Below are 23376 nucleotides of genomic sequence, written 5' to 3'. Positions count from 1 at the left end.
ACTGCAGTTATACAGCGCGCCCGACGCTCCGCTTCGTGAGGCCTTGAAGGGAAACGATAGAATCGGATGTTGGGATTCAGGCCTTCTTTTTCATGGCAGCCCACGACGCAGCAGTATCGACGGTGACGCTTTTTCAATACTGAGCTAGGTCCCTCCGGATCGGCGTTGCCGATTCCTTCTGCTTCCAGCATTACGTCCCACGTACGGCACACGGAGAGTCCGTTTTCGCTTAACTATAGGCTGCGACCGGCTCGCAGCGTGGTCTGTGAGAAGTGATGAGCCTTTTCGCACTTCCAACAGGGCAGAAAAAAGTGCGAATCGACGCAAAACTCGGCCTAGAAACGTGCTTCGCCACAGCCAGGGCTCAATGCGACCCAAGCTGGTACGACCCAGATGTCGTTTCCCGCGCCGCCACTAGGCGCCGCTACTATACCTCAAACTCCAGCGCAAGACGCCCATCTTACGTAAATGCACAGAGATCAGATCAATATATGTAGAGGACAACATAGAACCGGACCTCCTCGATTAGCTCTGACTAGCTCAGAACTGCACGACCAAGGCCATAGAATAATGAACCAACTCACTGCACATAATGCCCGGGTGACCTGAGCCCGGGATGGCAACCTCGTAGGTCCTTTTCTCATTAAAGTTTTTTCCGTCCGTCCGTAGAGTATAATTTGCAGTAATTTGAAATTGCCGCAGTTCGCATGCTTCTGCCATTTCTGCGGTTTTACAGAAGTGTGTCGCGAAAACGCGCAATAATTTACCGCAAGAACACGCAAGAATGCTACGCAAGACATTTTTTATATTAACTAATAAATTTGTTTTATGTCTTTTTTTCTGCGCAAAGAAATTATTTTATGTTGTCTTTTTCCATTAGGATAGCCTCGCTAGCATCGATATCGGCAAGTGTTTGCAAACAAACAAAAACAAGGGTAGCCGCGCGATGGGGGAGCTCTGGCCGTGAAACCAGGCCGTACCGTGTGTGCAGAGTGAAAGATTTTAAACGTTAGCGGATGATTTTATAAAGTTTTAATAGGCCGCAGAGAACATTGGATTATGGCTACTGCTGTAACGCTATCTGTAGCTGTATGGGAATATGTACGCTTCTCGGGAACATGGACGGCGTACCCGCCGGACGCCTGCGAAAAGCTTGAACGGGCGAGGATCAAATCGGAAAGCAAGGATGAAACGAAAGTACCGATTGACATCTCGTGCAGAGGTGTCAAAGCCCACTTTGTCGATGTCGTGAAAATGCAGCAAGTCTTTGGCGACGAACAGGATCACTGTAAGCGCAGATCATGCCCGTGACTTTCGCTACACGTGCTCTAGCCTGATGCCAGTCGTATGACGGTGCGCGACGAAATTGCAGGTGCTGCTTCCCCGGTACGAAGAAATCTATATCCTCTTGACAGCGCCCCGGCGAAAGGTGTCAACTGGGAATGGCGAACGAACAGCGGAAAGTGGTATCCTTACAGCGTGCATCTCTCTTGCCTCATTGAAAAAGCCAAGGAACAGGTGTGTAAAATTTCGTTTTTAAATTGGTTGCATGCAACATCCTATCAGACCGATCTGTTTAATGATTTCCCTTGTTCAGAAGCGATAGCAGTTTATTGTGGTCAAAATGCCCTCATTACATTAACACAAGTGTCCCGTTACAGCAGTGTAGTCAAAAAGCAGCAAGGACATCGGTCACTCTCAGCATTAGCGAATGTTGAGAAAAAATATAGCAACCACCGTGTTTGAATTGACATAATGAAGTAATCATCACTTGTTTTTGTGTGAATTGTTTGGGCTACTCTCTTGTGAATTACTCATTAGTCTTTTTGAAATGCATAAAGAACGTTTAGTATGAATATTAGCGTCTGTATTTAAATCAAGATGTTTTCACTCTCATTCTATCATTATTGTGTTTAGGGGCTGCCCAAGATTAACTTGCAAGACCACTATCCCGAATGCATATACACTGTGGAATTCACAACCATGCATCAAAGGAACAACTTCACAAGTTTCTGCCGCGTCATTCGAAGAGTTGAAGGAAAAAATTACCCACTGGCACCTGACGCCATCACATGTCCAGGAGTCAACCTGAATGTCCCCGAAAGGTTGTGCACAATATATATTCTTTTGAGCTTGTAAACAACTGTAAAGGTAAACAGTGAGATGCTGTTGCTACATTTCTTACCTTTCTTTTCACATCCATATCAATGGTTCACCTTCAGAGCTGCCATTCAAATCCAGATTCTAAAAGTCAGAAAATAAACTGCTTGTTATAGAGTGCCATGAAGAGGGGTATTTTCCCCTCCTTTATCAATTGGGACCTCGACTGCTTGTTATATGCCACGTAGAGTAGTACAGAGTCCAAACCCCGACTAGCCCTTTGGGCCGCTCCATGCTTGCATTGCTTGCTTCTTGTAAAGTCGCTGCCACTTTCCTAGAAGGGATCATCCGTGAATAGATAGTTCTCAGACATATAGTTCCCACAGTGCTCCCCCCTCTTCATTGAGGTCGCAGGTGAGGTGTGGTATCGTAGTAGAGTAAATATGATAACACACCTCACTGGCTGGAGGTTTGCTTCCTTGTACACGTGACCAGATGCAGGAAGGTGAGATGAGCAACACCCCCATGCCAGGCATAGGTCTTCCAGATGCCCACAGGCTCTCAAGCTGCCCAGCTCCCTGAATGTATTGGCACATCCATTGATCACTGGGCAACATATCCAAGCAGACTCATCCAGCAAGGATGCAGCATTTGCGTGATTTGTCTCGAGGTGCAGCAGCGGTGCTTCAATTGCAGAGAGCGTGCAGTTGCTTCCTGTCTTTAGTACGAACTTAGTTGAGGCTCATTAATAGTGTACGGGTACTTCAAAATGAACAATTAATCCACCGCTCAGTTGCATGTCCGTGCAATCCATAGCGGCATTCATCTGGGACACAGCGCCCATTCATGGTGATCAACCAGCATGTACGTTTAGCAGCAGCACATAGTTGTACAATTCTTCCTCACTATCTCTCGCATCAAAGCAGCCCACCTTGCCCTTGCCTTTCTGGTCCTGAATCCACTACTACAGCTATTCGAAGGAGTGGCTACCATTCCTGCTGTGTTCCTCAATCACACGCCTCCAGGTGAGGTCCAGGTAGCATGGCTGCTGGAGGTGAGCGAAGTGGGCACTCTCAGCGTAGCCAGGGCCCCATCTGCAGGGTGCCAGTGTAGAGAAGTCCCGGGTCCAAACCATGGCTAGCCATTTCTCACCACACCTTACTTGCGCTCTTGCTTCTTTTTTCTTGTCATGTAGCTGCCACTTTCCTAAAAGGGATCGCTCGTGGATAAATATTTCTCAGCTGGATAGTTCCCACTGCTGCTTTCTCATCGAAAAAGTACTTATCAACAACAAAATTTGTCGTCTTTCATCATGTTTCATCCCTACCCAACAGAGTTCCGCCATACTCCTGATTTCTTACCAACAACAATAATGAATAATGTGACCTACATTTATTGGGTTTATAGATGCAATTCCCTCCTAAATATTTTTCAATTAACAGTATAACAAAGCTTGAAACAGATTGAAGTAGTTTATGTATATATTGTTTGACTAGTTTTTCACCTAGCTGATCTCCCTTGACTGCCATTTTGTGTCCACAAGAAATGCTATATTATTCTATACGGCAGGTGCTCTAAAATTTTCTGACCCATTTGGTAGAATTTGTTTTGAATGTGCTTCAGTTTCATTATCCTTCTGGCAGCATCTGTTGTGTGTAGTTAAATGATGATACTACATGTGGTAGTTAAGGCATAAAGAGTGAGCAGTTCATTATTGGTGTCATTGCTCACCACTTAACAAAAGAAAGTGCCTTCATAAACCACCTATGTCTCACAGTTCCCACTTTAAGAAACCATTGCTTGAGAATTTCAGTACTCAATGTATCTAAGGAGAATGACTTGTCTAGTTTTGAAGTACTTTCAGAAAGGCTTGTGTGTCATTCTGATATTTTCTTGTATTACATTCTGTCTTAAGTAAGCAACATATGAATGCTATCACCTTGTCACACAACAGGAAAGCAAACCCAATGGAACTGATGCCTCCTGTAAGCGATAGCAACTCTTCTGATGTTACAGTGATTGCACAAATGTAAGTATCAAATTATTTGGCCTATTTGTGTTTTGCAGATGACATTAGACTCACTCTGTGAAATTTCATTGAAGAGGAAGAGCATTAGTATCAGGGGAGAATCCAGGACAGCCTCTAGGAGGGGGCCCTTATAAAAGCATACAGAATATGGGGGAGGGTTCTTGGTCTGAAAGCTTACTACTGTCAGCGGGCGTGTCTCACAAGCAACCTCCTTCCCCCTCCCCTTCTGGATCCGCCTGTGGTTAGTGTGATTATCTGCCTAAAATGAGACCAGGTCACTAACTCTTGAGTATTTAGCAGGAAATTTAAGATCTTCATTTGTTTTGCAGCTGCAACTTAATGTTCTGACAGTCTCGCACATAAATGTGTAAACATTGAAATAACCAGAAATTACACTTTTGCAGATTTCTTTTTGTTTTTCAGTCTGCGTGTTCTGTTAAGTAGTGCTTTGTGCACATTAAATATTGGCCTAACTGGGGTGCATTACTTTTCTATCATGTTAACTCCAAATATGTAACAAACCAGCATGCTGATATCACAGCTGGAAAATAGCTCCAACTTTATTCTGTGTTCTTGACGCTACTGTCATGGCCATGAAAACAAAAGTGCTTGTGGGGAAAAGCATTAATGTGCACCTATGCACTCAAATCCCGCTAAAACGAAATTGACAAGACACGGGAAAGGTTTCGCTTAAGTGACCATTTGTATCTGGCTTGCTCTTCGCTATCAATGGCGTCGATAAATGAAACCATATTGTCATTTAAACAGGACGTAATTGTCCGGACATCAAAGTGCTGATGAAACTAAGCACAAGGCCTGGTGTCTCCCAGCAACGCCAGCGACGGTGGCTGTCCATAGTCGGCGGGCTGCTTACGAAGATTTTCTGGTCAGGTGCAGCAGTATAAGAATACACTCAACGGCAGCAGGACCATTCCAACGAAGCAGGAGCGTGCGTTATCGCGTGGTCCCATACGCATTCAAATTGCTGCGGTACAGGCCCTTTGTAGTACATGCGCCCATTTCAGCTGTCGGCAAAGGAGGTCCATCCTTATCACCATCGAACAGTGGCGGCCTCCGCACTTGGGCAATTACCAGTAAAGTGGCTACACCTTTGTACAGTGTTCTAGCAACGTATTCTGCGACCGTCACTTTCGGCAATACTATTGCCTTTGCGTGACGTAGTGCCCAACCAGTCAATCAACACGCATCTGACGGCTGAGGCGATAGTTTCGCCGAAAGTGATTGCCGCAGAATATGCACTTGCAGAATTGCAGAATATGAAACTGATGCAGCGATTGGCAGTTCATGGTGGAGCCAACCCATTATTTCAACTTTGTCGACATCTTTTTATGGGCCGAGATGTGCAGGGTTTTCAGGTTTCTGTTTCCTACATGGTAAATAAATTCTAAAGCACAGCACTATTCCACAACAAAATTTCGTTGAAGCAGAATGGCACATGGAAGAGTTCACTGCGGCGAGAATATGTTATGCAGTAACTCCTATGAACCTCTCTTGGGGAATTGAAAACACTTCGTTGTAGCAGAAATTCCGTTAAAGTAGCATTCATTGTAGTGGGGTTTGACTGTATATCACTGGCCATGTTTACGCCTTTGTATTTCAGTTTTCCAAAAAAACGCAAGGGACGAAGAAGCAACCATACTGCTTCTTTTGCTGGAATTCCATGTACATCAGAAGGTGCATCAGACACCAAGAGTCTGAAGACAGAGGGCTGTAATTCTCTTGATGGCATAAAGCTACCCAACAATTCATGGACCGATTCCGTGCAAGGTGTGCAGTATTAGGATTCTCATTAGATGTGGACATCAATGCCTGAAAAAGCTGCATTTCTAGCATACTAGTGAAAAGTGTTACATAGCTGAGCCTGCCAGTTGAGGTATCTAAACTGAGGTGTTTCAGAATATTGTCTCTATTGGCTGATTCCCTTGGCTATTTAACGTAAAAAAGGAAAAAAAATAATATGCAAGCATTCTGTACCTACATTGAACTACATTTGCCAGAGCATTCAATATATGAAACAATTCCACTGCAACCATGACTTGGATTTGAGGATGTGCTACTTAACCATAGTGGCTCATTAACTGGCATTCTGCTGCAGACCACTAATTCGCGAGATTGCATCACGGCCGCTGTGGCTTTATTCTGATGGGTGTAGAATACTCCAGCAAGTACAAAATTAATCTGAACGTCGCTACTACAACAGCCATCATATCCCACTGACGGTGCAGTTTCGAGATCTAAATTCCCGCAAATTATTGACTATGTATTGCTACATCCACATGGCAGTGGTAATTAGAGCATGTGTGCACACGTAATTGAGAAAGGAGTGGTGGGCTCCTCTGTCGAGGCCTAAGGCAGTCCTTGCAGTGAACTAGCTCAGTCTAGCCATATGTGGCGCCACTGTTCAAGACCGCAGATGCGGGACCCAGTCACTTGCCGCTTGCTACCACTGGACCTATTATGTCTGCTTCATATCACATGCACTGCTTATGTCCTAACAGAGAATGTGCTCGCATTTGGCATCGCTTGAGGTCTGCATGATTGCAGCGCTCACCTATGGTTTGATTCTTGAGCCATTAAGCCCATGGATATGTGTCTTTGTCATAGGCGGGCCTCCGATAATTGAACAACAAATCAATGGCCACTCCACAGAATACCCATTTTATGCTTAACATTTCTTTCAAGAATGTAAACTGTGGTTTTTTGAATCACAGACCTTTCCACATAGATTGTGACACCTTGGCAAGTATAACTGACACCCTGTTCAGGTTGTTGATATTTATTTATTTATTTATTTATTTATTTATTTATTTATTTATTTATTTGAAGATCACCTCACAGGCCCAAAGGGCATTGAGTAAAGTGGGTAGAACAAGGTTACTAAGCAAGTGAACACGAAACATCAAAACACAATACAACAAAGTAAATTGCAAAATACAAAACAAGGTTCCAATGGAAGTGACCAGAAAAAAAAAGGGGGAAAAAATGAATACATTTGTGAAATAAGTACTAAAAGAGCACTTGAGTGCAAGTGAAGAAGAAAATGCAACACATCACAAAATAAACAAATTAAGAATTTAAATGACGAAACCATGTTGCAGTGCTATTGCAAAAAAAAAAAAAAAAATGTGCCTCAAGCTTGTGGCAAAACGTATTTAGGTTAGTATCAGAGGCGATATCACCAGGAAGATCATTCAACATGCAGATGGCTTGTGGAAGCGCGGATGTGTTAAAAGCATTCGTGTTACCAAAGATGCGCTTGAAGCTGAGGTGATTATGTAGTCTGCATGACGTGAAAAGCTCAAGTTCAAGTTGTAACGAAGGCTATTTTGCTGCTGTTGACGTAGTTGTGAAACAGGCATGGGGAAAACATTCGACGGCGAATAGCAAATGGTTGAAGGGAATGATTGAGCTTAAGCCGAGTCACGCTTGAATGCCTGTCATAGTTCCTTGAAATGTAATGGGCGGCTTTGTTCTGAACTACTTAAAGCATGTTAATTTGATAATGAGTGGGAGGGGACCAAACAGACGAGGCATATTCAAGTTGTGGGTGGACGAAAGTTAGATGGGATAATTTGTGAACATTAGAGAGACAATGACAGGGGTTGCGGCACAAATACCTTAATACTTTTGAGGCTTTTGCAGGCAGTAGTGGTGTGATCAAACCAGGAGAGGCCTATTGTAAGGTAAATGCTGAGATATTTATAAGATGATGCCCGGGACAGCTTGTCTCCTTGTATGTGTTACGAAAACCTAGAAACGTCACGCTTAAGTCCCAAATAAATAATTTTACATTTGTTAGTATTTAGGGTCGTGAGCCAGGTGTTAGCCTATTTAGAGATAATGTTAAGGTCGTCTTGAAGGATCAGCTGGTCCCAATCAAGTGGTCATCAGGACAGCTTATTGGGCTGTATAACGTAGTCATCATCAAAGATTCTAATACTTGATATGTTTTTTGGCAGGTCATTTATATATAGATCAAGAAAACAAGCCGGCCTAAAATGATGCCCTGTGGAATGCCAGAATAGACGTAGCGAGAGTGAGAGGAAGACTTATTCGCTGTCGTGAACTGCTTGTGAAGAGAAAGGATATTCCGAAGCCATGATAAAGTGAAGAATTCTAATTGAAGCGCAGATAATTTAGAAATAAGGTGGCAATGGATGACACCATTGAAAGCTTTGGCAAAATCAAGAAAGATGGAATCTGTCTGTAGGCCATTGTTCATGTTGAAATGAAGGTCACTAGTGAATTCTAGTAGTTGTGTTTTGCATGACACACCGTTCCTGAATCTGTGCTGGTTTGGAAAACGGAAATATTTAGTTTCCATGTGATTGTAGACATGGGAGGCGATTATATGCTCAAAAAGTTTACAGCAGATGCATGTGAGGGATATTGGATGGTAGTTTTCAGGTGGATTCTCATTTCTGGATTTAAAAATGGGTATTTGGCAATTTTCCAGTCGTCTGGCAGTTGTCCAGATAACAGTGACTGTTGAAAGATGTATGGTATGGTGCTGGATATGAAAAGGGTATTTCTTCGCATCTAAGTGTTAATATCATCAATACTGGCTGATGAAGGTGCCTCAAGCTACCTAATTTACCATGTGATACCATCCACTTTGATTTCAATGAACTGCTTGTACTGGTAGTTGTGTTCAGGGACATATGGCACATAGGAATGATCTTCCTGAGTGAATACAGATGATAAAGATGTACTAAATGTAGAAGAACACTCAGAATCTGAGAGAAGAAGGTTGTTTTCATCCAGAAATGATGACTGGTTAGTACCTTGGTCAGGGGATGTGAAGCACCAGAATTTCTTTGAATTACTTTGGAAAAGGGAAGGCAAATCGTTATGGAAATATTTATCTTTGGCAATGCATATTGCAGAACAGTAACTGGTCAAGCACTGTTGGTGTTCCCAAGCAGAAGGCGTACCAGCGCACCTCGCATTACAGCACAAACAGCTTTTCCTGTTTCTATGTTTACAAAAAGATTTGGTGAACCAAGGGTTTGAGCTATCATTGATAATTGAGATACATTGGTTAATAAGCGAGTACATTTTGTCCCTGAAAAGTGCCCAGTTTTCAATTGCAGACTGATTGAACAAAGGCGGTAATAAAACTAGTATATTGAAGAATGCTTCGAGCTCTACGTTCATTTTGTTATAGTCGCCTTTGTTGTAGTCCCGGATTTTCTTTTTTGATATTCCTGTTAATGGTACAGGCAAGTCCAATGTTATTTCATTTAAATTAGGGTCACTAAAGCCTTTTTGGAAAGACACTGTCTGAACTGTTTCCGGAGCGTTTGTGATGCTTGTGTTGTGAAGGGACTGTTTCTTTTCGCCTCGGTAAGTTTCCACGTTTTCATGCAGATACTCCTGAACCTGAGGAGTTCTTGGCAAGGCACATTATTGATGTCACGGGAACCATTCCAGCAGTAAGTCATTGCAGCCGACTTTCTCCTGAGATGAAAAATAATTTAATTCTTTTTCATTTTTGCTAGTTCAACATGTCTTCAGCAAACATAAGCTGCTTGGAACATTCAGCACTTGGAAGTAGCTGACTCAGACCATAGTTACTACAGTGACTCTTTCTAAAATTGCTTGTGGTCCACACATTATTGCCCTGAACTGGTAAACAGTGTTTGATACAGTTTAACCGCATCATAGTGAACATGTATATTATGATTTATTGGATATAATAAAGTACATCTAAAATGTTTATCAGCGATATCAGCATGTAACAGATATATGCCTATAACAAAATACTGGTGTAACGAAGGTGTTTTTGTATCAGATGTAACTTTGTTAAATGAGGTTTGACTACATTTGTTTTGAATAACTGCCTATTCTATAAACTGAATCTGTCCAGTTCACAAGAAATACACATATTTTGCCCATCTAGTAGATGAATGCTACCCTTCCTGTAACGACCAACCTAGCTTGTCAACCTTTTTCTTTATTTTCGTAGTTTAAATATAAAAATAGCAAACTCGGCTAATAAAGATAAAACATGTGGATCAAGGGTGATCTTCACCAACTATAACGCGAAAAAAATTGAAATTACAGTTTTTACCAAGTTGAACCTTTCTTTTAATTTCAATTTCATCCATAAGTAGCATGCCGTAACTGCCTATGCAAGTCAGTGTATAGGGAATTCAGATGCTGAGCACGAAGTACTAGCGAGGACAGCTGCATTAAAGAGGAGAGTTAAACATAAAGCCACTCATGTACCTAGATGTAGGAGCCCCATTAGCCGCTATAGTTGCTTAGTGGCTTATGGTGTTGGGCTGCTAAGCAAGAGGTCGCGGGATCAAATCCCGGCCATGGCGGCCACATTTTGATGGGGGCGAAATGCAAGAACGCCTGTGTACTTAGAGTTAGGTGCACGTTAAAGAACGCCAGTTGGTCCAAATTTCTGGAGTCCCCCACTACGGCGGGCCTCATAATCAGATCGTTGTTTTTGCATGTAAAACCACTTTTTTTTTTTTTTTTTTTCAAGGAATCCCGGGTGTTCAAAATTGATTTGGAGCCTGACCCTCAAAGCCCACATTGCAGCTTTTGAACATTGAGTGCCTCTGATTTATAAAGGAACTTGAAAATTTACTTCATACCCACATTGAAGTGATAATGAATGTTATTGCTACGCTGAGGGATTCATTGTGTCAAAGCATAGAAAGGTACACCGAACCTGTCTGAATAAAACTGATAAGCTTGCAGAGCATGAACATGGGGGTTCAATTGTCTAGCCATGGCAGCCTCATTTCGATGAGGACAGAATGCAAAAACACTCGTGTTCTACACATTGGGTATGCTCCCTGGTGGTCAAAGTAAATCTAGAGTGCCCTCTCCATCATGGTGCCTCTCATAGCTCCAGGACATTAAACTACAGCCACCCAAAATTTATCGGAACACTAATTTGGCTTTCATCAAAGTCTTGCCATTGTTATTTCTCACTTCTAAGCTTTTGCAATAACACCTACTATTTGTTTGTACCTACAATTTTGTTGTTTTTTACAGGAGGATTGCAGCATCTGTTGTGAGCCATTGGTCGCCTCTTCATCCTACAACAGCTGTGGCCGGGTGGTGCGCCTTTCCCACTGTAGCCATTATTTCCATTATGCCTGCCTTGCAGCTATGTATAAAAGCAATCCAAAGGTGAGTTACTGCGATTGTTGAACCACTGGAGTAGGACATCGTCAATGTTATAATGCATACATTGTTTTGCTCCCTCCATCTGCTTGATGACCAGTCTGCATTTGGTTTGGTTGTTGTCACACTTGTCACTGTGACAGATTATATTTTCTTGCATTTAACCCACTCTAGAAATTTAATCATTCTTGGAAGTTCAAAGTACAGGTGCAGGTTATACATGAACATTGCTTTCTGGTGGGGCTTGATGACAGTATGTTGGACATTGCCATGATGCCATACCATGCTTCAACAGAAAGTGACAGCAAAGGCAGTGTGGGAACACTATTCTTTAGGAAAAACAGACTGTGTGAACACTTGAATGAGTTCGTTTAGTGACACTTAAGCATTTCATGGTTCGAGTAACAAGCAGTGTTTTCAGTTGTTTTATGCTCTTATAGTGCACTCAGTTTGCATTCAAACTTAAAAGATCTGCAGGCTGTCAAATGATGTCTAAACTACATGGCATATTGTGCTTTTCTGGTGCTTTGTTAGTACTCATCACTGAGCAAGCCAGCTTATTCCACCAGAAAGCCTGTGAAAGAAAACTAAAACTTTTTCGTTTAGTCATTCTAGTTTAATACAAGCAACACAAAATTTATGGCCCATATTAATACCAAGCGTTGTCTTAGTCATGATGTCCTGGATTGCAATATAGTGAAATTCTGTTAAAATACAACTCCGGCTAAGTCGATTTTTTGGTTTATTTGATACCAACTGAAGGTCCTGGCCAGCACCTATATATTTCTATGGGACCAAACTTTTATTAGATCCTGAAATTAGCCTTCGCTGGATAATTCGAGCTTGGCTAATCTTTGTGCACACACAAAACCCCTATGGTGATCGCACTGGAGACTGAAATAGCAACAGCATCTTTTTGGTGGCACTTGGGTACAGTAAATGTGTTGAACATGTCATCTACCGGCAAAAAACACCTATTTGCGGTCTTCCCTAAAAGGAGTTTAAAGGTAAAGAGATAGCTCACAATTAAATATTGCAGTACTCTATCACGCACCTCTCTCTCTCTTCTTTTGTTCCCCAAAAAATTTATCCTAAAATGCTTGGGTAGTGCAGTCTGATATAAAACAAAAGCCATTCATAGCCTACTGTCAGCCTAGCCAGTGTCATCGCCATTGCCAGCGGCCATTGATGGCGAGAGAACCAGGTCTTGCATCGCATGACGACGACAATCCACCGGTTTGAGTCTAACTTGTGGGGTTCTCACCCATGCTCTTGGGACGAAGGAACAACAACACAGTAGTGCAAACAATCACAAGGGCATTTATTGCACCTTTCGTAGACTAATGCCTGCTAGCCGAGTTGCTATCCACAAGACATGCCGATGGGCGCGGGACAAATTGCGTAAGTCTGACTCACCACGACCGAATAACGAGTGAATATGTTCGCCCCATGCTGGACACCAATTCCTGGTTGTTTGCACGTACAGTGACGCGAACGGTGACACGTTCGAACGATCTTATTCACCCATTCTGGGGTAGGCCTAGCGAGACAGTCTCGCAGAAGCATGGATCAGCGCATGCGCAGATCGTCCGCGCCGCTTGCTGATCCTGAGCCAAAGAGGAAAAGCCTTCTCCTTTTTGCGCCTAAGTAACCCCGCCGTTAGGTGGCGTTAGCAGAGCAACACTCGTGCCATCTCTCATAGTGCGCTGCAAGCATACTGACCACCGCAGTAAAGCCACATGGTGGAGCCGGGTTTCAGGAGATGGGAGCTATGCGAGAAGACAACATATCAGGGGACGTGTGAGAGTCGTGCATCCCCACAGACTGCAAAAGTGCATTCAAACGAGAAGTTATTTTACATGTTAAATTAACAGTGATAAATCATGTCGTGTGCTCTTGGCATTCTGGAGAATTACATGCTTCGTAGAACTAACTGGGAAGTGGTTTGGCATGGGCCACCACTTGTTTGCGATTGTTGTGGAGTCGTTTAATAAATGCAGAATATCAAGCGTGCTATGAACCGTACGAAGGCCATGTTGCAGTTCATAGTCAGCGATAAAGCGCTGCGTGGGAGTGATGATGATGGACATTAAGTAAATAAATTTACATTCTGTGAAGGCAAAGTTCACTGGTACTACTATTGCCTTTTTTATTTTTTTGCTTTATTGCCAGAATCGGAGGCATGCTACATTTTTCTTGCTAAAGGTGAGGTGCACGCACAATTTATACTTTGAGCCCTTAAAAAGTGGGTGTGCGTTCGATTTGAAGATGTGCTTGAGTGGGAGCGAATTCTGCCAAATGAATAAGTGGTGCGATTTGGTGTTATTCTGCCTCTTGTTTAATTCGACTGATTTTGTTGCTCCCGCTAGGGTCAAACTAACCCTTTCAATGTTGCTGGCATACTAGTACGTTTCTGCATTTCTGCCATGCCACATCGCTGACATATCTGTACAATCCCTACGTAGATGTGCGCAGTAACGTGAACTTCGAAAGCCTTGAGGCAATTCTACCATGTGTTTTATATTTCTATAAGCATATTTTCCCCTCTCTCTCGGTTAGCTCGGTGTGGGTTTTTGTTACTGGCTGCGGAACGTTGCCCCGTTGTGAGTGTGGTTGCACCACACGGAGCAGACGCGTCTGCAGATGTGAGGGGCAGCTCTAGCTCCCTGACTTTGTACACCACTGAAGTGGCACTTCTCCATTCAAATATTCGTACTGTAGTGCAAGGCCACCACTCTTGCAGGTTTCTGCCATCTGTCGTATGTTTATAGACGTTCTTTTCGTGTGTGTGTGTGTGTGTGTGTGTATGCGTGTGCGTATGTGTGTCCGTCCGTCAGTTGTGTTCTCTACAGCATGCCTTCTTTCCAGTGCTGAGGGTGCTCCTTTCATCGATGTGCTTCCTCGAGGATGTCTCTGCCCTATGTCTTATCTCTTTCATCTGTTGCTCTGTTTCATCTATTGCTCTCTTTTCTTTATCTGGTTGATTTCGAATAAATGAAAGCACTCCTTTCTTGAGTGCTGCTTCACGATTGCTTTGAAATGGCTGCTTGGCGTGGGACTTTCAACTGTTGATCGAATCAGTGGCTCTTTCAACTCTGAATATGAGTCAGGCTCGATCTCAGAAGATGACAGCTTGTCATCCAAGGAAGAGACAACTTCAACTGTGTCGGATACTGATCCTCACGCCATGAAAAAGTACTGAGAACAATTCTGTTTTTGAGTCTGCTGCACATTTTATTCCTTTTGTCAAATAGCAATGTGAGGACCATACCAAGATTGCATTTGCCATTATCCATGTCATCTTTCCCTTCTGCATAACCAAAATTAAACCCTTGTGTTCGTTTTATAATACGTATCTGTGAGAAAGACTCGACATGGGGTTGCGCCACCTCCAAAAAAAACTCTACACTAAGAGGGTTAACGGAGGTCAACTGTACAAGTAAAATTGATCCCTGCAGAAACTTCGCATTTTGCATCTACCTTACTCATTGGCAGGTTTATATGTTGCCTTTATTGTGCCTGGAAAATGGCATGTATGCTCAAAAGCTACGTCACATAGTGTAAATTGTTGTACTAATCACTACCACCTGTATTATTATTCTAGGTCTCTCTGATACAGTGACAAATGTGCCATTTTCCCTTATAATGGAGAGCACTGTTTTAGTGTTCTTAGAACGTATCAGCACAGTCTTATGCTCTAAAATTACTGTTATTGGGCCTGCAGGGTACCACTTCAACTCCTCCGCTGTGCTAGTCCTAGCCCAGGAGCTGCCAAACAGAGCTCTGAAAAATTCAGGTGTTCTGAAAAAGTAATTTTGGTATCCTCTGGAGCCCTACTTCATGCATACTTGAATTGTATAGGCTACTGGCTCAACTTGCTGGATACCATGTCACTGTCTCTTACTTAGTACATTTCTTTAGGAATCGATTTGTGGATCACTCATGCCTTGTAATCGACTCATCAGTGTTTCTTTTTTGTTCAGTTGTCTCATTTTGTTCAGTGCTAATCCAAAGGAAGGGCATTGTGCAATTCACATTGCACAAGGAAACGCGCAATTCACATTGCATGTTTGCGTTGCAGACAAGCTACCTGCAGTGTCCTGTGTGCAAGGCCATATATGGAGTGAAACAGGGCAACCAGCCACCAGGTATCATGAACTTCCAAGTGCTGCCTTTCACACTCCCTGGCTATGAGGGCTGTGGCACCATTCAGATTACGTACCACATCCCTTCTGGAGTTCAAGGACCAGAGCACCCACGGCCTGGCATGCCGTACACTGCGAGAGGATTCCCTAGGCATGGATATCTTCCCAACAATGATCAAGGCCGAAGGGTGAGATGCATCACATGTACACATGGATGCTTGCAGCCTGGACCAAATTTCACACCCTTGTGCATGCAACACATGCTGTTGTCTTGGAGGTTCGTTTGTCCAAACTGTCAGCCTAGCAAGCCCACAAGAAACAGAAAGCTCCACACACATAACAGCAGCCATCATTGTGAGATTCAGTGGTGTGTCATTATGATAGCTTGAGAGTTCGGGCTTGTGGCTTGAACACGTTGACTTGAATAAAAAAGGATTAAGGGCGTAGGAGAAAGGATGCATGCAGCTTTGTGTACATACCTTTATTTGTGTCCTTTGTTCCATGAGGAGCTGTCAAGTCAGTGTCTCACTATGATAGCATTCAGTGTTATTCCTTATTGGCGCATAAGCACTGACACTTAGTGTGGGAATGCTGAGCATGGCAGAATCATGGTAGCTCTGCTTAGCTTGGTGAGCCAACTTCACCGAGTTGGTCATGGAACCTGTACAGTACATTTGGACAGAAATGTTCATTTTTAATCGAAATATGTAGAATACATGAAGAATAAGGATGTTCAATAAAATTTTAAAAATCTATATTTTGCAGGAACTTTTTAAGCAATTAAGGTCAGCAAAACCAGGCAGAAGCGAGCTTCACCCCTAGCCAGCTATGGCTGCATGTGGAGCTTGTACAAAGAGCTCTTGTCAGATGTGAAAGACAGGTGTACATTGCATGTCCTCTACATTATTGGTGTGATACCACTGCAGGCGAGTGTCTTGCATCGGTCTTTCTCCTCTGACCATGCTTAAAGAAAAAAAAAAGTCGTGTCACGTGCCAGACTTATTCCTCATCCTTTGTTCCTGCTCTTATGTAACAAACAACACTTGCTGCCTGTCATTCACTGTTGGCCGACGACATTTGGTGAGAAACTGTATACTGTACACTCCTGTTAATTCGACTCTGGTTAACTACGTTTTTCTATTATTTCGATTCTGACCGAAGGTCCTGGTCGCTGCCCATACATTTTTATTGGCCCAAACGTTTGTTATTTCGATCCTAAGATTGGACTTTGCAGAATATTTCGATCTTGACCAGTCAGCACACATGTGCATGACCCCTATGCCCCAAGAGCGGCTCCTTTAGTGACAATGTCTGTCTCGGCAAAGCCTAGGGGACAGTGAATGTGTTGAACATACGTCAATCTCCCATCAAGGATGCCTATTTTCGACGTGCCCTAGGAGGATTTACAGGAAATAAACGTAGCTCACCATGTCTGATTACACTAGTTACCCAATTATAATGTGTGCCCTTTTCTTCCTTTCTGAAAAATTGGTCGAAAATTCTCTGCGCGCTGCAATAAATCGCAATACCAATACCGCCTTCACCGCATTTGTATGCTTCAACGCGTAACACGGATGTATTGCGGTGACACTGACTTTAGGAAGCCGGCCACCAGTGTGCAACACGTATTAGACCTTTCCCCATTTTACTTGTTAAAAAAAATGGGTGCATGTTAGATTTCTACTTTGTTTAGAAGCTTTAATGTATTTTCTACTTTAGTTTTAGTTTTCTACTTTGGACACATAGCAAGTAGGCGTACGCTTGATTTGGGAGCACGTTAGAATAGGGAAAATACTGGCCAATTAATCAGCAGTGTGTTTTGGTGTTTTTTTTTTTTGCATCTTGTTTAATTCAACCCACCAGGTAATTCGATCATTTTCGCTATTTCCACCTAGATCAAATTAACAGAAGGTACACAAAACCAAAACTCTGGAAGAAAAAATTTTTTCTGGTGTGTTGCCTGTACACAACACTCCTTCATAGGGTCAAACCTTCGTGGTCTTCTTAGGTACTTTTTTGTGCATGCTGTATGAGTGCTCTGGCAGTAGTTAATCATTTCTTGTACCCTTGCTTTATCTTCCTGCGTGTTGTGTACAATGGTACACATCTCAAGACAGTTTGGTTGCACCTGTGCTCCAAAATTTATTAATATGCTCCAAGTGTGTTAGTGAAAAGCATTACACTATAAATACCTGCATGTATGCTGCAACATTCGTTTGTCACCATGTAACGTGTTCTCTACTTATGCTGTTTTTAACAGTGATGATTTGACAGGGTAAATTTCTGAAGTGGCTTGCTGTTTCTCAAGCACAAATCAGATCTTATACTAACCAATATGGTTTCTACACCTCATGCATTTTTCAAAAGTCATGTGTGCTGTCTATATTTGTGGACGTAAAAAAGCTTATGGAAAAATTCCGGCTTCCAGATATGTTCTGCTGCTATGTGTCTTTAATGGTGCTAAAGTTGCAAGAACAGTGTTAAAACTGGGATTTCAGCCAACACAATTGGTGCCTGAAGAGGTTATGTTTATCTTGCACATTTAACAATAGGGGTTTGGAGAAGGTAAAATTTCACATGTGCCAATAAATTTAACACTGACAGATGACTTGATAAATTTCACAACATCACAGTGTGTCCCTGCTATTGCTTGCTACCAGTTTCATCAGTCTTGCCCATCTGAAGCATTGTGCATCAGCAAGCTGAACGTCAAACCATGATGGTGGGGTTTCTTGCAGGCACTGAAGCTTCTGGTGGATGCCTGGGACCGGAGGCTCATATTCACCATTGGACAGTCGACCACCTCTGGAGAGCAAGACACTGTGACATGGAATGAGATTCACCACAAGACTGAGTGTGGGTCCAACCACACAGGGCATGGTTTTCCGGACCCTTCTTATCTGGACAACCTCCTTGCCGAGCTTCGAGTGCATGGGGTCGCTGACTAGAAAGCATTTGAATGCACCAACTCTTTATGATGTAAGTTCATGTCGTCCCACCTGTTCTCTGTTGAAAACAGTGCAAAAGACAAGGCACTTGTATCGTCCTCTTGTTTGTACGCCTATTTTTTGCTGTTTTTAATAAGTAATAATAATAATAATAAGTAATAGTGACCAGTGCTCTACAGTTGAGCCTGCAATGTCTGGATATTTCCGACGTGTATCAAGCACTGGTTATATCTCTTGGTAAATTTCATGTAAATGTCTGCAAGCAATACTACAGTAAAACCTTGCTAATAAGTAATTGGCAGGGAGCATCGATCAGGTATGCACTAAGCGATGCACTAATTAACTGACTATGGCAGTTGAGCGGCTATCGACTTACTGGCCAAAAAGACATGTTAATTCTCAAACACACACACAGACAAGCTTTATTTGAAAGCAGGCATAAAAAAATCTGATTTTCGCTTCTCTGCAAATGCCCTTTATAACGACCAACGCACTAGCCGCATTGGATATGGAAGGGCCATCATCCATGTCGTCATTCATGATGATGACATAGAAGCGCTAGAAGCTGTGGGCACAGGAAACGTCATAGCTACCATGTTTTGACGTCAATATCGGTGGCGACTGCAGTCCGAGAAAGATCCATGTGCCGCAGTTTCGCTATCTATGGTCTGCGTGCACAACATTTTGCTGATTCCACGCATACTACGCACTGACCATTTAGCATGCGTCAAGTGACGACGGCTTAAGCGGTCAGCCAATACATCAGATTCAATGGCGACAGGATGGGGGATTCATTGCGACTATATTTAAACCAGAATTACTTATTACATGGGTACATATTAACGAGGTTTTATTTTATACATACGTATCAAACTGCATCTATCAAGACATCCCGAGATTCAAGCATGACATTCCATACCCTTGTGAGCTGCATCTTAGAACTGCGCTGCAAGCTAACACAGTGACAAACACTAACCACAACCAAGAAGTGCGAGTGCCTTTACTTTCGGAAGTGAATGAATAGCATAAAAATGAGAAATACAGTAGAATCTCAGTGAAATAATCACAGCTCGTATGAATTTCAGAGTGATACAAATTTTGCAGTGGCCCTGGTCAAGTTCTGTTAGCAAACAAAGTGCTAGAATTTGGTTGCAGCGAACTGCTTTTCACTTTGGGGAGTTTGATACAAACCCATGCGGCCACTAAGGACGCTGCATCGGCTCCGCTGGCTGCAGTATGCGGTAGTTCCGACTTCTCAACAAGGCAAAAAAGACCGATCGGTAGGCTATGTGCACATTGTGGCACCGAGCAGCAGTGTCAGTTGTCATCAGACTGGCTAAATAGTGCGATATGATTCTTGGTACACATGCATGTGCCAAGATTTTAGCACATGCTCCAACTATTGGAAAGTGTGACCTTGTCAGTGTTTAGAGTTAAGTGTCTGTTAACACTGTTAGTACACTCGTGTCAAAGTCTTTTCCTTTTTTTTTAATCTGAGATTGTGATTGGCTGGGCTGGGATATGTGTCAGTAGGAGACAAGCGCCCCCAGCCAATCAGCACTTCGATAGCAGACAAAATAGACATGTCCACTAGGTGGACACTTTTGCGCATTTTCTCAGCTGCTTCCTGCCATTTTGTTGTAGCCTCTGCAGTAGTGGTAATCTGGAATCCGAAGTATCTTTTATTATTTTTTCCCCCTCTCATTTAGGACACTGTCAGTGATACATCAATGTGTTCACAGCATACTGATCTTGGCCTTGAGCGAGGTGATCGGCACTTTTGAGCCGGCGTGAAAAGAAGCCCACCGTGTTTCAGCAAGATCGCAGCTTGATAAGGATGCTTGCTTCATGCTTGCATGACAGTGAGGCACACATTCCATATCACTCATGGCCATCTGCTAAGGTGTGCAGAAAGTAGCAGTGTCAGCTCTCTCTTTCTCTTTCTTTTTTCTTCTCTCTCTCTCTCTCTCTCTTCATGTGGTCTACATGCAGCCAGCGGGTTTGTTATCTCAAAACTTCCGCATATCTAGAAATGTTTTCCTGTTTTAACGGGGGTTTACTATATTTGCAAAATCTTTCCACACAACACGAGTTCCTTTCATGCCTAGAGTACTTGCTTCCACATAGCAGCTTATAAGTTGAGCCATACATTGTAGTAAATGCATAACAGCAATATCAGCAGTGCATATCACTGGCCAATTTCATAGTTACCTACTTGTACGTTGTGCCACCTCAAACGTTTGCCTTGATGCTTGTTTGATGTTTGCTTGTTTTTTGATGCGAAAGTGTCAAATGGCTCATTGAGCAAAAAAGCCAGTGCCTGTAGCAGTAATTAGGTGCCGTGTAACCTAAATTCCCATTGATTGCGACGCCACGTCACAAGCCTGCCTCGACAAAGTTCCCATTGGCTGTGATGCCACGGCACGAGTGCGCCTCGATGGAACAAGGCAGTTGAAAGAGAACACCTGCTGTCGCAGTAGCACTCCAGGTGTTGCATGAAGGGAGAGGGCAACGCCCTGTCGGTGGCATGCGGTGTTGGCACCACAGGTTGCTGCTGCTTGCTGGCTCAGGCAGCATGTACCGCTATGGTACATTACATGCCGCGCAGAACTATGAAGGACCACTCAGCTGCATTCAATCAGACATTAACGCTTTCTTTTAATGCAGCGTCTTGCTAGTTTAAAGCAACAATTTTCTTTTAAATTCTTTGTGTCATGGCTGCTGTGGTTTACTGTTAGAATACTTCTTGAAATTGTGAAAGTCACTTTGAGGTGTAGTTTTATGTTGCACACATCTTGGGAGTTCCAAGGCTCGCCTCTCTTCATCCAGCATGTTGTAAATGTGTTAGGATTTATTGAGTCTGTTACCTTAACAATCTGTTGTCACGCATCAGCATTTTTTAAGGTTCCCCTCTTGTTGAGAGAAAGGGCCTACGACACATGATCGAGGATTTTCAACCACTGATCCACATATTACAGAACATGAGTTGTATCCGAGTGCCACCAAGGCTGCTCGGAAGCTTTGTGATGGCAGATGCACTATTTCTTACATGTCCTGTGGCATGTAGCACAATTCTGCTCTAAGAAGCAGTCATTTGTATCAGAAATCAAAATGCATAATTCTCTTAATTACCCAAATTTTTGCTAATAAACATTTAAACTATTCGCGTTGCGGCATGTCTTGCAATTTATGAATCGTAGCCGGTAAGTTCGCAAGGCATGTCCATTTGGAACCAATTCTGAGGATGACACATGCTTTGAAATTGTGCAACGAAATATATTGGCATTCAAGTTACAAGGCATTTTGTTAAAAACCTTACTGGAATAGTGCATATTTACCGGAAGTTTGATGGCACTTATCTCCAAACTGGTGCTAGTTTCAACATTCATTCCAAGTGGATGTGCCTCGAGAACTCATTGGCTTCAATTCATTAATTGCAATATTTGCCCAAAGATAGTTTTTGATGAACATGATTAGTAACGTTTTGCTAATTTTTCAGTTACACATTTTGATTTGTTGTGCAAGTCTGCCTTTTCATTCAATCCAACTCAATGAGTAGATTTGTGCTATATGTCACAGGTCATTTCTTAAAATTCTATTAACTCTAAAAAAAGCACCTAATATAATACATGCTGCCATGGCAAACATTTTGCTCCTTGGGCTCTTGATTGACTGCTGTGATATGCATGGAACACCCAACCATTTTTGATTGCTGCAGTATCAACGGCAGAGACACTCGCTTTTTTTTATCACCAACAGTGCTGTAACATGAAATTGGTCTGTGTGTAAACATGCCAATTGATCAGTCCAGTGTGGCTATTCCATCTCATGTTACGAGGTCACTACCCTCACATGGCTTTTTGCACTCAAAATAGCACTCATAGCATTTGAGGCTCTTGATGCAGAAACTTGGCACTGCATTTGCATTATGTAATGCAGGTTAGTTTAGCGCCTGGGTGTGGAGTGTTAATGCATAACAACAGTAGCTGCCCTGAATGCATTTCACGGAAACCTACCATCAACTTTGTCGTCGTTATGTGTTTTTCAGGACAGACCAGCATCCAGCACTTGTCTGCCAATGTCCTGCTGCATCGTCCAGGAACATATTTTACAGGAACATATTTTATTTTAGCTATTGGTTTTTAATGCTTTTAGACTGTAATGGCTGTTGCACCTGCAAGATGTACATGCAAAAACTGAAGTGATTTGTTAGGGGTGTTTGCTGCTGTCTTTTATGGTGATGCTGTCATTGAGACAGAAGGTATAATTGTGTTCCGAATTTTTACCTTTCGTCTGCAATAAAGAGGTGTTGTGGAAAGTGCAACTGGCAGGCGTCTGCTTGTCTCTTACTGGCACAACCAATTTCTTCTCACACTGATGATGATGTACCATGCAGAAATGCTAGAGCTCCAGCTGTTCTAGAAACATTGTTGGCATGCACTGTGCCTTTCTCTGCCCTTTGCCAGTAGATCTGCACCTTTGAAAGTTGAGCAGCAAACCGATATTTTTTTTTTTTTTTTGGCAAGTACAAATACCTTTGATGGGCGAGGGTGATAAGGGAAGACAGTTAAAGGCAGTATTCAACAAGGTTAGTTAAATGTTATATAAAGCAGAAAGCATGCCATTGTTATAATTTGCATGCAGCACTGAGCTGTATGATAAACTGATGCCTAATACCATTTTTCTTAAATGTTAAGCCACCTTCTCCCTCAATGTGGTACACCAGCCTAATGGCATGATGGTCTTGTATGTCCAAACAACCAGCTATTATGTTTCATAAAGCATATAACAACCATCCAGTTTCAGTGATGACCTTGCATGAAATCATACTGTGCCAATATGTGCAGTTAGGACTTGGAATTTTGAACAATAACTAATGTTTCAATTTGGGCAAAGGCAAAACACAAGATTACTAGTAGTAAATGATTAGGAAAGAGCTCTGTTATGATCCTGCATGGTAGTGTATGCTGGACACTAGCTATAT

General features: G+C 42.7%; 1 protein-coding gene across 1 annotated transcript; it reads left to right on the top strand.

Annotated features, from left to right (window-relative positions):
• The first annotated feature begins 937 nt into the window (after window positions 1-937).
• On the top strand, window positions 938-22716 carry dx (deltex E3 ubiquitin ligase). The gene is made up of 10 exons (XM_050169120.3): window positions 938-1288; window positions 1373-1518; window positions 1918-2105; window positions 4055-4129; window positions 5751-5917; window positions 9521-9585; window positions 11168-11305; window positions 15381-15632; window positions 18183-18423; window positions 22441-22716. The coding sequence occupies exons 1-9, from the start codon at window positions 1060-1062 to the stop codon at window positions 18390-18392; spliced, it is 1470 nt and encodes a 489-aa protein (XP_050025077.1). The 5' UTR covers window positions 938-1059; the 3' UTR covers window positions 18393-18423; window positions 22441-22716.
• The last annotated feature ends 660 nt before the right edge of the window (window positions 22717-23376 follow it).

The sequence above is a fragment of the Dermacentor andersoni genome, chromosome 3 (genome assembly GCF_023375885.2).
Source record: "Dermacentor andersoni chromosome 3, qqDerAnde1_hic_scaffold, whole genome shotgun sequence".
In the NCBI taxonomy this organism is placed as follows: domain Eukaryota; kingdom Metazoa; phylum Arthropoda; class Arachnida; order Ixodida; family Ixodidae; genus Dermacentor; species Dermacentor andersoni.
This window is presented reverse-complemented; position numbering and strand designations above follow the sequence as displayed.